This window comes from Lygodium microphyllum, chromosome 25, assembly GCF_053477565.2.
Source record: "Lygodium microphyllum isolate KBCC chromosome 25, Lygodium_microphyllum_v1.1.10, whole genome shotgun sequence".
Classification (NCBI taxonomy): domain Eukaryota; kingdom Viridiplantae; phylum Streptophyta; class Polypodiopsida; order Schizaeales; family Lygodiaceae; genus Lygodium; species Lygodium microphyllum.
The window spans coordinates 22,262,766-22,278,286 of record NC_141159.1 but is presented as its reverse complement, the minus strand read 5'-3'; the positions used below and the strand labels follow the sequence as shown (position 1 = coordinate 22,278,286).

The window sequence follows — 15,521 nt, the reverse complement described above, 5'->3', positions numbered from 1 at the left end:
TAAATATATTTCCCAACACTTTTTCACCTTTAAGCCTCACATCTCTTTGATAATTTAAAGTTATACTCTCAAGACACTTACAATGCTCTTTTTATTGAAATTGGGATGTCCGGTTTCTTACCACTAGTGCATATTGTATGGTCTCCATCATGACCCCCTATGCACCAATAAGAAAATCATGACAATGCCCTTGATGTATCGTGCACCCTTACAATGCTCTTTTGATTGAAATTTGGATACCTTGCTTCTTATGACTAGTGTGTAGGTTATGGTCTCCTTCACCATCCTCAGTATACCAATACAAAAATATTGCAAATGCCTTTAATATGCATGTCCAATCACATCACGATCCCAAATGTAATGTAGATTCTAAGTCCATGCACTACACTTCAAGTTATACCATGTGAACAAAAGAGAGATGAATGCATTTAAGTATATTATGCATAGCGTAACTAATGCTAGTGCTTCATGATAACACACACACACACACACACACACACACACACACACACACACACAAAGGGTTCCTTTCTTAAACTTATTTCCTTTAAGACTTGGAACCTCACCCCTCATTAATCAAAAGACATTGCACTTAGTCCCCCACTCTTATATGCACTCATGACCAATTCTTTGAACTTGAAGAACCCCTCTCATAACTATTAGAGACCTTCACGACCCCCATGCTCTCAATAGCTCCTTGCTATTTACCTCCAAGATTGCTATTTAGTGATAGATTTCCTCAAAGTGTCATGTCAAAAGGTGTGTGCTCAAGGATGATGCACTCTTGTACACATGCATCTAGGTCTTATTGAGTAGAGCTTGAGTGGAATTCATGCCATGGTATGCATAAAATGATACAATTAAGTGCATCAGCCCTTGTGGTATGGTTATAATTGACAAGCTGGGGTATATGAAGCCCATAGCAACAAAGAAACATGTTTCTTTGAGTTTGAAACTTACAAAACATTCCTTGAAGTAAGAAATGCCTTTTTTTTATGGAGACTCAAAAACATGGTTTTTTTGACAAAAGTTGTTGTGTACTGTTTAACATGATGATGATGATGACTAGTAACTCATGAGGGCTTATGATTTCAGATGAGAGACTTACTTTTTGGAATTTTGTTTAGTTATTGGACTTTGTCAATGTAGTATCTGTTCTTGTCTTGAGAGTTGATTATTGTATAAATTGTGTCTTTTATGAGTTATTTACGCTATATTATAATTCATTCTAGATTTTGACATTTTGTTACTTTGTTTTGCAATGAGAATCATGATGTCACAACTTGACTCGTTCCATATTGTACATGGGCTATTCACATGTTTATTTCAAATTTCTTTATGTGATATTCTGAATCATAATGTTTGAGTTCTAGATCATAGTATAGCTTTGACATAAGTTGATAATGGATTATGGATATTTAACATATTATTGTCAATTGACTCTCATATATTATCACTTAAGCAGAACTGGCATTTTTTTGGTTTTAAAGAGGTTCCATAGAGGTTTGAATCTTCTTTCCCTAGTTAAAACTATGAAAAATCCCTATATAGAAAAACATGGGTTTCTTATTTTACTCCATCTTGAAAAAAACTTAGGAAACACATTTATGATATTTCATTTCTAATTGTTTTTTATGTTTTTGGTTGCTATGATGAAGCCTGTGTTTAGTGTAAAGTCATGAATATAGTGTAGTGCTTATTAATAATCTCCAATTGGTGTTAGGTCTTAGTTTAGACAAAGTAAGTCTTATTATAGCATTATTGCAAAGGTTCTCCTTTGATTGATCTCCTTCAATCCTACAAAAATAGTAAATGATACAAGTATTAAATGCAAATGGCATTTCTTCCATCTCATTGTATCCTATAGTATCTATTTCAAGCCTTTAGATGCTTTCTATTATGTCAAATCCATCCTAACTTAGATTTTAGATCAAAATGATTAGGGCCAAAAAAATAGGGTCAATGTTATTTCATTAGCTTCAATAAGTAAGCCTAAGATTTCTGATTCCCATTGTTATAGATTTAGTCTTTACAAATCCTTATTATAGCATTACTGCAAAGCTTCTTCTTCAATTGATCTCCTTCAATTCTACAAAGCTAGAAAATAATATAAGTATTAAATGCAAACAACATATCTTTCATGTCATTATATCTTAGGGCCAAAAAGTAGGGTGAATGTTATTCCATTAGTTCCAATAAGTAAGCCTAAGATTTGTTATCCCCATTGTTATAGATTCAGTCTTGTAAAACTAGTAAATGATATAAGTATTGAATGTAAAAAACCTTTCTTTCATGTCATTTTGTCCTCCTATAGTTTTTTTTCATGCCTTTCGATGCTTTTCATTTCCATTTTATCCTAAACTAGGTTATTAGGTCAAAATGATTGGGCCAAAAAATAGGGCCAATGTTATTCAATTAGTTTTAATTATTAAATCCAAGACTTTCTATTCCCATTATTATACAAATATAATAAGGCTATAAACAAGATGGGCTAGATGCTTCCAAGCGCATATTTGAACATACTCATTCGCAATCTATCAACAAAAAGATATAGTGTGAAAACTCATCATGGCAAGAGTCGATCATATATTCTTTGTGGGATGATTTTTCATTTATCCATTTCTCTATGATCATATGGTCGAATGCCTAGATAAGAAGCTCATGCAACCTAGTGATGAGTCTAGCTCCTTTGTCATTCATGACAAGTTGACTTGTATCACTAATGACCAAGTACAACATGCTGGGAGAGGAGTCATGTGGATCCTAAGCTTATGAGGTGTAGTAGTCTTGGCCTAGGAGGAGAAACCACTTGTTATTGGGTGGTGTGTGTTACTAGGACGATTGATAATATCTACCATGTCCCAATCGGGCATGGTGAAAATGGGGATGCCACTTAGGTCTAGTTGGGGAATTAGTTGAGGATGAAGAAATGAGAGCTTTCTTCATTATAGAGGGCCACAAATCTTGTAATCGACTTAGAAGTGTGTAAACTTGCAAAGCCATGCTTCTATACATTCAATGTTGGTCAGGCTTGTAAATGGCTTAGAAGTAGGTTCATTTACAAAGCTATACTCCTATAGACTCAATATTGGTCCCCCTAATTCAAGTTTAGGAGAAAATGAAGGAGAGGTCATGATAGAAGGTGGATATGATGGATTAGCAAATTGATGATCACTACCCATTAGGTTTTGTGTATTGCTAGGCCAATGATTATATCTAGGGTGTCCTAGTGAGGCTTAGTGAAGATGTTAATGAAAGTTGGATGGGTCTAGTTTGGGAATTTTATGAATATGGAAATATGAACTATTGCTTCATTATAGTAGGTATTAGACCTTGGAATTGGCTCAGGATTATTACAAAGCCATGCTTCGAGAGGCTCAATGTTGGCTTCCTTAATGTAAGCATAAGAGAGTATGAATGAGAGGTCATGGTAGAAGGTGTATATGATAGGTTATTAACTTGAGGGAGCCGCATGGTGGCCTTCTATCCTAGAAGATCTAGGGGAGAGGAGAATTGTGCTCAGTGTCATCAATGTGGTGAGAAAATGTCCCCATCTCCACAATGGTTGCAAGAATCTAATGAGCAACCCATTATTTATTAAAAAAAGTGATCACACAAGTGTTATGATCTAATAACTTTGGTATTGCACGTGATGTAGACAATGAAATTCATGATTGCACTATTGCAATCAATTGCTATGTGGACTCTAGATGTGTACCAGCCATGAAACATTATTTCTCACCATTTTTCTAGCATTGATTGGTTCATGATCATAGTAGCAACCATAAGCAAACAAATTAGCATGTAGGATTTTTCCTTCCTTCCTCCTCTCTCCTCCCTCCTCTCTCTTGCTCTCTTGCTATCTTTTTTTCTCTCTCCTTCCTCTTTTCTACTCTTGATCATGAATCAAGACATGCCATTACAATAATGGATCATAGAATTGAAAGGTATGAAACTTCATGACCTCAAAAGTACTATAGAGTTGAATCATTAATTTAAAGAATTTTCAAAGTATGCTAGTAACATAAATTGATTAAGATTCTTTGGTATACAAGGCTTTATGGCATAAATAATTAAAAATATCTAAATCTATATTATTTAGCTCTCCTCCAAAAGAAAGCTCTAATGTGGCTTTATTGAAGTCATTGTCTAGGTTACAAGCACACGCTTACTCATCCATGTCCTTACGAACACTTAGTTTAGTACACCCTTACTTGAGCATGTTGGAAGATAGATCCTATGGCATAAATCAACTAAACAATTGAAATCAACATTTAACTATCTTAGAATTTTTCCATAATAACACATCACATTAATCGATTAGTAAGGCAACTTTTGAGATAGTCTATGGAAAGAAATTACCTATATATCCCCATAAATAGTGTAGATACTAATATTTGGGTGGCTAATATGGTAGCGGATGACCATATCAAAATTCTAGAATTAGCCATTGATAAGATGAAATAATCTCAACTAAGATATGCTTCTCAAGCCAACAAGAACTAGAAGGCTATGGCATCCAAAAATAAAACTAGCCCTAAGACTCTATGGGCCATTTTGTATTATATGTGAGACCAATGATTGTCCATTTAACTTGGGCATTTTTCCTCTCATTGATATATCCAATTCAGTACATATTAGTTTATTGAAAATCTTTAAGGGGGAACACCACTTATCACACTAGCCATAGATAGTTCTCCATAATTTGATGATAATACTAAAATGTTAGTATTTGAAAATTATTCCTAGCCATGACTTGACTACTACGAATAGATAGTCTCTATTAGAGGCATGTAGTTAAGGAAAAGAAACATGTTGTTGATCAAATTTAGAGGATTTAAAAGCCATATTTCACTCTAGTTTATGATTGTTCAATATTTACATGCAAGTCCCAATCACAACACTAGTATTGTAGAAGATTAACCACTCTTGTGGCAATTTGGACCCTCTATAAAATATTCAATTTCTCATCAATGAGAAAGACTAAGGAAAAAATGTTTTAGGGAAAGCAAGTAGCTTTTTTTGGGTCAAAACAAGCTAGAAAATGTATATTTTTATGTCTAATTGTGAGACCATATTCAAAAAAAAAAAGGAGTGATTCTTATCAAAATCATCTCAAAATTTTTTGATTAAGTGAAAATTTTCATGAAGGATTCTTTGATATATGTAGGAAACTATCAGTCTTTTGAAGAGATCCAAACAACATTGTTGAGAGTTGTATCGACCAATTTTTATGCACTTTTTAAATCCAAATTTTCTAGAAAATTAATTTCCCCTTGAAACTTATTCCAAACCTTTTATTCTACTATCTATCAATATTATTGAATTCATGAATCATATCCAATTTTGGTATCATGTGCACATGCTCTTTAAATCTAATGACATACGACGTGAGCTAGAAAAGTGACTTGCAACCACTTTTGCGGTAAATTACAAGATTAGTGTGAAGCTCAATGGACATAGATTTACTATAAAAGATGGTGTTTGGAAAATCCATTATCTTTTTCTCATAGGGAATGTGTATATTTTCTAGATAAGACAACACAAAGTACCTTTTTCTTTCTCGTTGATTTAGTGTACATTTGTTTCATGAGTCAACACTCACATGTGACTATTGACCCTTGGTGAGGAACATCCTCACTTGGCATGGGAAAAGAAGATACCCATCTTTTGATGCACTCATCTCTATATATCTCTTGTTTATTTGTCATCATTCAAGTTCTAGTTCATTAAGTGATATTTTTTGTGAAGAAAACCACAAATACAATATGTGGTAACAATCATAAATGGACAAATAATATAATTTTCTTTTCATTATTTGTGTAGTTAATATTAAGCTAATATTTGTAAGAATCTAGGCTTAAAGTATTACAAGTTGTGATGCACACAAATTATGTTCATCACTCAATGTCAAAAAAGTATAAAACCTAGCATTGGGCTAAAAGCAATACAAGGTTGGCACAACAAAAAATTTGATCATTAAGTTGAGAATCACATTACTATGTACACAAATAGGGAGATGGTAGCTCCAATTTCTATTATTTATCCAATCATAAATGAATATCTATAAATACACATACCAAGGAATAGGGAACATTTATTCTTATGGAAACATTGGACTCTTTCTAGTATCATGTTTGTATCTTCCTTTCTTGTTATCATGAGAAAATATAATCTAAACTCAAAAGATTAGAACATTAAATCATTTAGTGAATATCTATAAATAAACATATCATGGAATAAAGAACATTTATTCTTATGGAAACATTGGACTCTTTCTAATGTCATGTCCTTAGCTTTGTTTCTTGTTATCATGAGAAAATATCATATAAACTCAAAATATTAGAACATTAAATCATTTAGTGAATATAATCACTCAATAACTTAACTAAAAGAAAGAGTGATACTACATACAATGTATGCTTTAGTGCTATATAACACTGTTGTTTGCTACTAAGAGTAATACATTCTTAAATCACCCAATAATAGGGAGAACTAGAAGTAGTAGTTGCAAATTACTCAAGTAAAGGTAGCCACCAATTAATGCTAGGGGCCTTGTTGTTTGATCAAGATTGCAATGGAAAAAACTAAGATATAAAATAACTCCTCATAGATTAAATCTCTTTTTTCCTTTCTTAGCAAGTTCAAAATGAGCATGTGTGTATATAAGAATTATTTGAAAATGAATCTTACTTTTTTCCCTTTTTGATGCATGTTGAAGGGGCCAAAAATGAGATTAAAATTATGCCAACTCACAAGAAGTGTCTTGTAATCTATTGGACTCATCTTGACTCTCATGACAAGACCACAAAGTTTCTACACACGACCACAAAAGTATGCCACATCATTGAGGTTTGCCACCCATTTGATTGAGCCATGGAGGTGACCATGTGTAGAGGTAGATCTAGCAATGCTTGTGCGACTTACAATTGGTGATGATATAATGGCATGGATGACCTATGCAATTAAGAAATTTCACAAGGGGCAACCTACACATAGAGAAAGAGAAATCTATGATTTTTGGATCCATGAAGCACAAACTACATGTTCTTAGTCAAAGATTCCAAAATGGATTCTTAATTATAAGAGAGTATAATTAAGAGAAATCATAACAGGTGAAAGTTTTTGCAAAGAATTGAGAAAGGAATGCATGATCAAAATGAGTGGATGGACTGAGCCATGGAGGTGACCATGCAAAGTTGGATCTATCAATTCTTGTGCGACTTAAAAGTGCCAACAAAATAATGGCATGGATAACCTATCTAATGAAGAAACTATTGATAATTAGAGAAATACAATAAGATTAGAGAGACAAGCTCCTCATATTATTTTCTAATCTAGAGTAGAGGGAAGAGAACTCATGATATACCTTCATTATCTTAAATCTTATATCAAGAGACTCACTAAAATAAGATATATTTCTTGGTCCTAATTTTGACAAGAGCTCAAAGCATTGCATAATCTTAAAGCACTTAGTTTATGTATTGAGTGTTCATGAAGGGTGAGAATTCATAGATGTGTTTTTAGGTGTTTAATGTGGAATTTAAATTGGTGGATGAGTTTTTGAGATTCTCTTAATGGCTTAGAGCATTATAATATCCTTGTATTTCTCGATTGTTTTATCTCACAATTTTGATAGTCCTGACTTTAGTGTGAAAATTGTGCATACTGAAGAGTGTTTGAAGTTTATGAAAACATTAAGAGGGTGTTTGAATTCTATGAACAAATTGATAATATGTGCATAAATCATCATGTTATGGAAGAACTATCTTCACATTTCTTAGAGAGTATTAAGATTAAATAGAATATATTTATGTCTTTGTTCCCATTGCCATTGAAATTGTAGGCATGTGAAATCTTAAAGCTTTTAATTAGATATATTGTTGCAAGGGTTGTGCATCATGTAAATGTTGTTTTGTCAAAAAATGATGTTCAAAGGAGACACTTATTGTCCCAATGTTGGAGGTTTATTATTCTACAATAGGATATTTTCCCAAGAGCTTCTATACTAGAAGGGTAGTAACTATTGGGGCTTTTAATCCAGATGTAATCGTTATTAATAAAATGGAAGATCCCTCCATTTTTTCCTTCTAAAAAAAAAGGAAATTTCTAAACTTGAGATGCTATACTTTAGCCACAATTATGTAAATGTAAATAATGACCTTCTCAACGGCATATTCATGTGGAACTTTTGTTTTTATGAAGAAGAAAACATAAAGACCTAACTTGTGCTTTTATTAGGCTTTTGAGACCTTATATATTCAAAATGTTTTTCTCCTTCTCTTATATGTTTGTGATCCACAAGAGAGAGAGAGAGAGAGAGAGAGAGAGAGAGAGAGAGAGAGAGAGCTAATACAAATGCATACTCTCACTAGGATGGCAAAAATATTGATGAAATACAAAAGGTGCACTGCTAAAAATGTGGATCAAATTGATTTATCAAACTCTTTGGAGGTACACATTCATGAGATTGGTGGTGAAAAGTTTGATCAAGTTTATTTATCAAGATAAATTGAGATAATAAGTTATAAATGAGGGTTTCTTAAGCTACCATAAATAACATTTGTTACAAAAACAAATTATGAGAAAAAGTTGGTAATTTGTTACAAAATGTGTGTGTGTGTGTGCATATGCCTTTATGTGGATGCATTTGGGTTGAAAATTAAGAATTTTAGGCCCTATAAAGTGTGTTCAACCCTTCATTCATCTAGATTTTAAAAAGAGAATTGATCTCAAAGATAAATTATAATATGGAATAACGGTTTTGATGCATCATCGGGACCTCTTCTATAGAAAAATGGAATTGTATAAGCAAAAAGCATGCTTTGACCAAAGTCTAATGAAGAGATTATTGACCAAAATCTATATCTAGAAGAAGGATTATCATAAGATGATATATCTATGAAAGTGTGCAACATGCAAGGATTGATTAATCCATGCACATAGCCCAAAGTGTTAGTGAGGGCATGAGATTAGGCTCATAATGATGGCAACACCAAGCACAGAGGATCCGAGTGTCAGAGTGTGTACCTGACTGAAAATTGAAGAGTGTGTGTCTATTAAAAGTTTAGGGTGTCATGGTTATAAATATAGTCAAAAGATCAAAAATTCGGTTGACTTGCACCTGTAGGAGCCATAAATGCTAGTCGACTAGCAATAAATATTGGTCACTCTCTGAAAAATGCTAGAAAAAGTAGGGAGGCTCTAGAAAAAAATCCTAGATGACGATGACATCACTTGCCTAGTTGGAATCACTGTAACTAGAGAGAGTAATCCTGTCTCCATACATCATCCCATAGGATTGGGTCCCCTCTAAATAACAAAGTAGCACAAGGTCGCTCTCCAATGGCGGCAAGCGGGAGTCTTTATGATTGCTAAACTCATATCTCAAAATCTCACAAGTACGATCAACCTCATGAGTATAGCTCCTTGTAATAATAAGATCATCCACATACAAGATGAGCAAAACACACTTGTAACTCTCAACCTTGACGTGTAGGTTGCGATCATGAGTTGATTGATGGAAGCCACTATTTACAAAGAATCAATCGATCCTTTCGTACCAACCACAAGGAGTCTACTTTAGGCTATAGAGGACCTTCCGCAATCTGTAGACATGGTTCTCCTTTCCTTACACTAGAAAATTTCGAGGTTGTGAAACATAAATCTCCTCCTCAAGCACATTATTCAAAAAGGCAGACTTTATGTCCATTCACTAAACAAGCCAGCAGTGGTGGGTTGCAAGAGCCAACATAGCTCAAATACTAGCCATTTGATGGGATCTAAAATGGGCGGGCACTGGCTATAGTACTAGCCGGCGGACCTCTAACATGCACAAGAAAATTCCACGGCCTCGCGGTTAGGAGCGTCTATAGGACACATTGCATTGCCATTGTATGTACATTTTGCGTTTGTATCATGTTTATAGTCCAACCCTTAACCTTCTCAGACTCCTCAGAGGAAGAGCCACCGTCTAGACCTACAACTTGTGTGCCTTACTCTCTCCAATGTGGGTCATTTATAACTCAACCAATTGCTATGCATGCTTGGAAAGATACCATGTGTATGATTCATGCAATGGTGGATGCCTTATTGTGCACAAACAATTATGGTTTGAATCAGTCTATGTATCATGCAAAAACAGTCCTTTTAATGAATTTTCGCTATTTTGCAATGCTTCGTTGTAGAAACCTAGCACCAAGGCGAACCTCGTTTTGCTAGATATTATTTCCAAATAAACCGCATCCTAAATGTTATGCATAAAAAGAACAATCAAACTTTGTATTATTTCAGCGTTTAAACTATTGTATAACATCATTCTCCCCCTTACCATTTAAATTTCATTGAGTTGCATAGGTGTAGAGGTTCTTTTATGTTTTTTTTTGTATATAAAAGCAATAAATACACACTTTAACACAAAGTACAAGGGCCAAACTGAGGCTTAATCTCATGTTTCACTCTTGTCAGACATTCACATACATAGATCTCATTTTTTCATTTTTTTCAAACGCAAAAAATCCATTTTTTTAATTTTTCTCTATTTTTATTTATTTATAATAGAAAATAAGTATTCTTTAGTTTTTGTTTTATGATTGATCATTGAAACTGAAACTCAACATTTTTTCTTATTTTATCCCATGTCCACTCATTTTTTCCCACTCAAAACCAAAGAAACTATCAATTTTCATCAAAATTAGTGTTTTTTCGGGTTTTGAAAATCTATAATTGCTGTAAATCAATACGGGTTCTGCATAACAGTGATTGCAGTCCTCAAACATAATGCAAGGAACATTCAAATAAAATTTCAGCCCATGTGCACGCCATTTAGACCATGAATGATAAAAAACAAGCAAAATTCTTTCATAAAATAAAGCATACCGCTTTTTTGCGTGTTTCAGGTTTTTTGAATATTTAATTGGGACTGTGTATCAACCAACCAGTTATGGATTTCAACATAGATCTTCAGTCTTGAGCCTCCTCAGTCTCTTGGAACAATCCGATGCCTTTCAAACAAGCATCCATCTCCCGATTCTCTTCTTAATTCTTGCCACATGAAATGCCTCTATGCAGGAGAGAGAAAGACTGAATCTGCATCTCCATAACCGGGCAGTCATTCCACGCGCGAAGACAAGCAATAAGGAGAGAAGATAGAGTGAAGATCGGCCATAAAATCAGTTGGGGGGGTTGTTTGCAGGTCCCATAGCCCCCCTCTCCATCAAATAGGATAATGGTGCCTTCTTCTCTGCTCACGCCCAAAAAAAACACCCCCCCCCCCCCCCCCCCCCCCCCCCCCCCCCCCAACACACATACGATTTCGTTTTTTGTTGGGGGTCCCAAAGGGAGCCTCTAAAAGGTATAAGCTTTGGGACTTTTAAAGTCCATTCTCACTTTCTTTGGCCCTTGGCCTCCCGGGCACTCTCTCTTTCGCGTTCGATATCCAATTTGAAGTTTGAAAAATTATGGCAGTTCGTCTTGAAGTCCCGCACTATCGGGCATCTCCTAGGGTCTCGTTTGGCTTGCCAAAAATTTATGAAAATTCACAAACTGTCATCCAATGGATCTTTTAAGTACTTTTAGGCCTTGCCGCTTAAAATCGTACTGATTGCAACCGTCGCCTTCGACGAAGTCTATTTTTCCCTTGAAATTTGAAATTTTTGGCTATTTTTAAGCACCTCTTGACATAGAAAATCATCCGTCGCCATTTGAGTTGTAGATGAAAAGTTTTCAAAATAGTCTAAATCAGTTCTTTGCGAAAAACCCTTGGCTTTGACTCTAGCTTTGTGCTCATCCAAGGAACCATTTGCAAGGTTCTTGGTCTTATAGATCCACTTTACACCTATCACCTTCCTCTTTGATGGATGCGCAATGAACTCCCAAGTTTGATTACGCTTGATAGAATTGAGCTTCTCCTGCATGGTTTGATACCAAATATCCTTTGCAAGAGCCTCCTCAACTATAGTTGGCCCACTAATATGAAGAAATTATGACATAAGAGCATAGTTGACATAGAGTTAAGTATTCCAAGCCAAGTAAGAAGTGAAAGATCCCAAGATCTATCATGTCAAACTCAAGTCTCAAAATCTCACTTGTACGATCAACCTTCTAAGTACAGCTTCTCGTAGTGATGAGATCATCCACATAAAAGATGAGCAAAACACACTTGTAAATCTCAACCTCAAAGTATAAGTTGGGATCATGAGCTGATTGATGGAAGCTAGTTTGTACAAAGAATCAATCAATCCTTTAGTACCAACCACAAGAAGCCTACTTTAGATCATAGAGGGCCTTCCACAATTTGTAGATGTGAATCTCCTTTCTTTACACAAGAAAATTTGGAGGTTTTGAAACATAAACCTCCTCCTTAAGGACACCATTCAAGAAGGGAGATTGTATGTCCATTTGATAAATAGGCCACTAATGGTGGGCTACAAGAGCCAAGATAGCTCAAATAGTAGACATTCGAGTCATAGGTGTAAAAGTCTCAAAACACTCCAATTTTGCCCTTAGAGCAAAACCCTTGGCTACGAGTCTAGGTTTGTGCTCATCCAAGGAACCATTTGCAAGGTACTTGGTCTTATAGACTAACTTTAAATCTATCACCTTCCACTTTGGGGGATGTCGAACCAACTCCGAAGTCTAATTATTACACTCCATAAAATCAAGCTCCTCCTACATGACTTGATGCCAAATATCCTGTGAAAGAACCTTCTCAATTGTAGTAGGCTCATTCACATGAAGAATTTATGACATAAGGGCATAGTTTATATAAAGCAAACTATTTCATTGGGATTGTAAGCGAGTTGATCTACGTGGACTTGTAGGAGAAGCAAAAAAGTGAGAAACACTTAAATCTTGCTGCAAGGAAGATTGAGTAGCCTTTGCTACCTGCAATGCATCTATTTGTGAAAGGGGCTCCCCTCACCAAGGGACGGGGTAGAAGGTGGAGGAGGAGAAGAAGCTAAAGACAAGAGGAGATGCTAAGAGGCAACCTAGAAGGAAGTAGAGGAACTGAGAGTGGGGTAGGGTTAGTCAATGAAAAAGATTTACTTGTAAGAGGACCATCAATAGGATTCTTGTAGGCCATAGGAAAGAAATCCTTGTAGGGAGTCATGTTCTATAACACAAGTTGGGGAGAGATTATAGATGTGAACCACACTGCATCAGCCACCTCACCCCAAAGGGTATGAGAAAGATGCCGATGCTCTTGATCGGGCCATCTCTAGCATGGTTCGATTCACATGCTTCACCACACTAATCTCTAAGGGTGTGTTCGGATGAGTATACTCTACTTGAATGTTGTGATCCTTGTAAAACTAAGAAAAAAGGTTAGAAATAAACTCCCTACCATGATCTGCTCGTACACCACAAACTTTGGAAGTAGAACGTCTCTCCATAAACACCTTCCACTCATAGAAACAAGAGTATGCCTTGCTCTTGTACTCTAGAAAATAAGGCCACACGTGACAATTGATGACATCTATAATTGGCATCAAATACTTGGCCTTCCTAAGGGCAATTGTACCCATAGGTCTGCAAAGGCCAGTGTGAGCTAACTCAGGTAGGATAGAAGCCCTCCTAGTAGCAACTTGGCGATGTGGCTACCTATGCCAACAACTATGTTGCTTTCCCCTCAAATAGCTAGGATACGAAGTGTAAATAGGAGAGAAATCAGAAAATTCCTTTGCCATCTTCTTTTCAAAAGCTAGTAGGATAGCATCAAAGTTGAGATGACCATATCGAGCATGCCCAAGCTTGTGGGAAGACCTTGTGGCTAAGGTTGTGAACGTGTAAAGCCCACCCTCTTGGAATCTTGTCCAAAGAATTGCACCTGTAGACTTATCCTCCACTATTATCGCATCCTATGTAAAGATGACATGGGTACCAAGCCTTGTATGACCATGATCAAACATGTTAAAACCTAAATCTAGTACATAGAGAGCTTTGGTTGAAGAAGACTACTTATCTAGTAATAAAGGAATAGTCTCCACTCCTCCAATGAGAATGATAAAGTTGTCACCAATGGTGATTGTGCCCTCTTTGGTTTTGAGATCTTGAAGTCTATCATGTCTATAGGTCATGTGAGAAGAGGCCCTAATGTCAACAAGCCAAGGCTTCTCCTAAGGAGCAGAAGTAAGAGTTGTATCGTCCTTGGAAAATACATGCACAAAGATAGACTTTAATGTTGCAAGGGCAGCTCTCATATTTGTTGAATCCTTTTTCTTTGGCTTCAAACGGGGGCACTTTTGCCAATACTTCTCCTCAAGATGAGTGTCCTTTCCATAGTGAGGGCACTTGGGCTTATTTTCCTTATTCTCACTCTGCTTGTCCTCCTATTTCTTGTCCTTGGCTTGCGTCTTCTTCTTCTTCCCTTCACCTGTACCTGCACTAAATGCCTTGGTGGAGCCAGAACCACTAGCCCCAACCTCTTTGAGTTGCTCCTCATGCTCCAAGACAAGTCGTGAAAGCTCCATTCATAAGAGGACTTGTGGGTCCTTCATATGATAACGTTAATGTAAAAGACATCAACTTGAGGAGATGGGAGCTAAGTCGAAAGGATCATAGCCATGTCTTTAGAGAATATCATGCGATTGAGAGAGTCAAGCTCACCTCTCTTGTCCTCAATCTTTGTGATGTGCTTCTTCATAGAGGAGGAATCATCAAGACAAAGAATCCCCAACTTCTTCTCAAGGGAAATATTGTGAACAAACCTCTTGTGTTGATACAAAGACGTAAGCTTCTTCCAAATGTCTACCATGCTCTTAGATCTGCAAACATGCACAAGGATAAAATCCTGCAAACTCATAAAGAAAAAGGATCCGGCTTGAAAGTTGAGTCAATTCCACAAGGCTCCTTGGTCCATATAAGTCCCATTGGCTAGATCCTCCTTAGGATAGGGAATGGAATCTAAAACAACAGCACAAAGATCGAAGGTATCGAGTATGCACTCCACCTTACACAACTACAACGATTAGTTTAAACCATCAAGTCTATCTTCTTTGGGAAATGAAAGTAAGATATGTACCTGTATTGAGAGCATCAAAGATGGCATCTTCAGACAGAGTCTTCTATGATAGATGAGTAGAAAGGGGATGGGTGCAAATGGGAAAATCCTGTCACTAACTATAATTGCAATAATCGTGCCTCCACTCAGAAGAGCGTCTAGAAAGAAACTCCTCCTTTGAGTCATTAAAGCTCTTGAAATGCTAAGACATCTTTGATGTTACAATCACCCAAAAAGCTTTGTTTTGATGGAGATAGTGTGAGAGACACAAGGGAGTTCACCACACAGATTTTACATGTATTGTTTGTTAGGGAAACGCTATCGCATGCCACCGAAAGGGGGTCACCTACACTAAAAAGCCGTTGTCTATGCTAGAAAGTTGTTGTTTTGATGTCTAAATAAGATTGCCTAGTTCTAGATAATGTCACCTGGTCTTGGAAAGGGTCAATTAGGCACTGGATCACTTGTACGGGCACTAAATGTAGCAAACATAGGTTAAAATTCTGCATTTAATAAATTT

General features: G+C 36.0%; 1 protein-coding gene across 1 annotated transcript in view; it reads left to right on the top strand.

The window, feature by feature from the left end:
• The window catches only part of LOC148013970 (MADS-box protein SOC1-like), an 86,344-nt gene that overhangs the window by 13,408 nt on the left and 57,415 nt on the right, over positions 1–15,521 (top strand). The window contains exon 3 of the mRNA XM_087667216.1: positions 8,376–8,454. Coding sequence (XP_087523342.1) covers positions 8,376–8,454 — 79 coding nt within the window. The remainder of the gene's footprint in view (positions 1–8,375; positions 8,455–15,521) is intronic.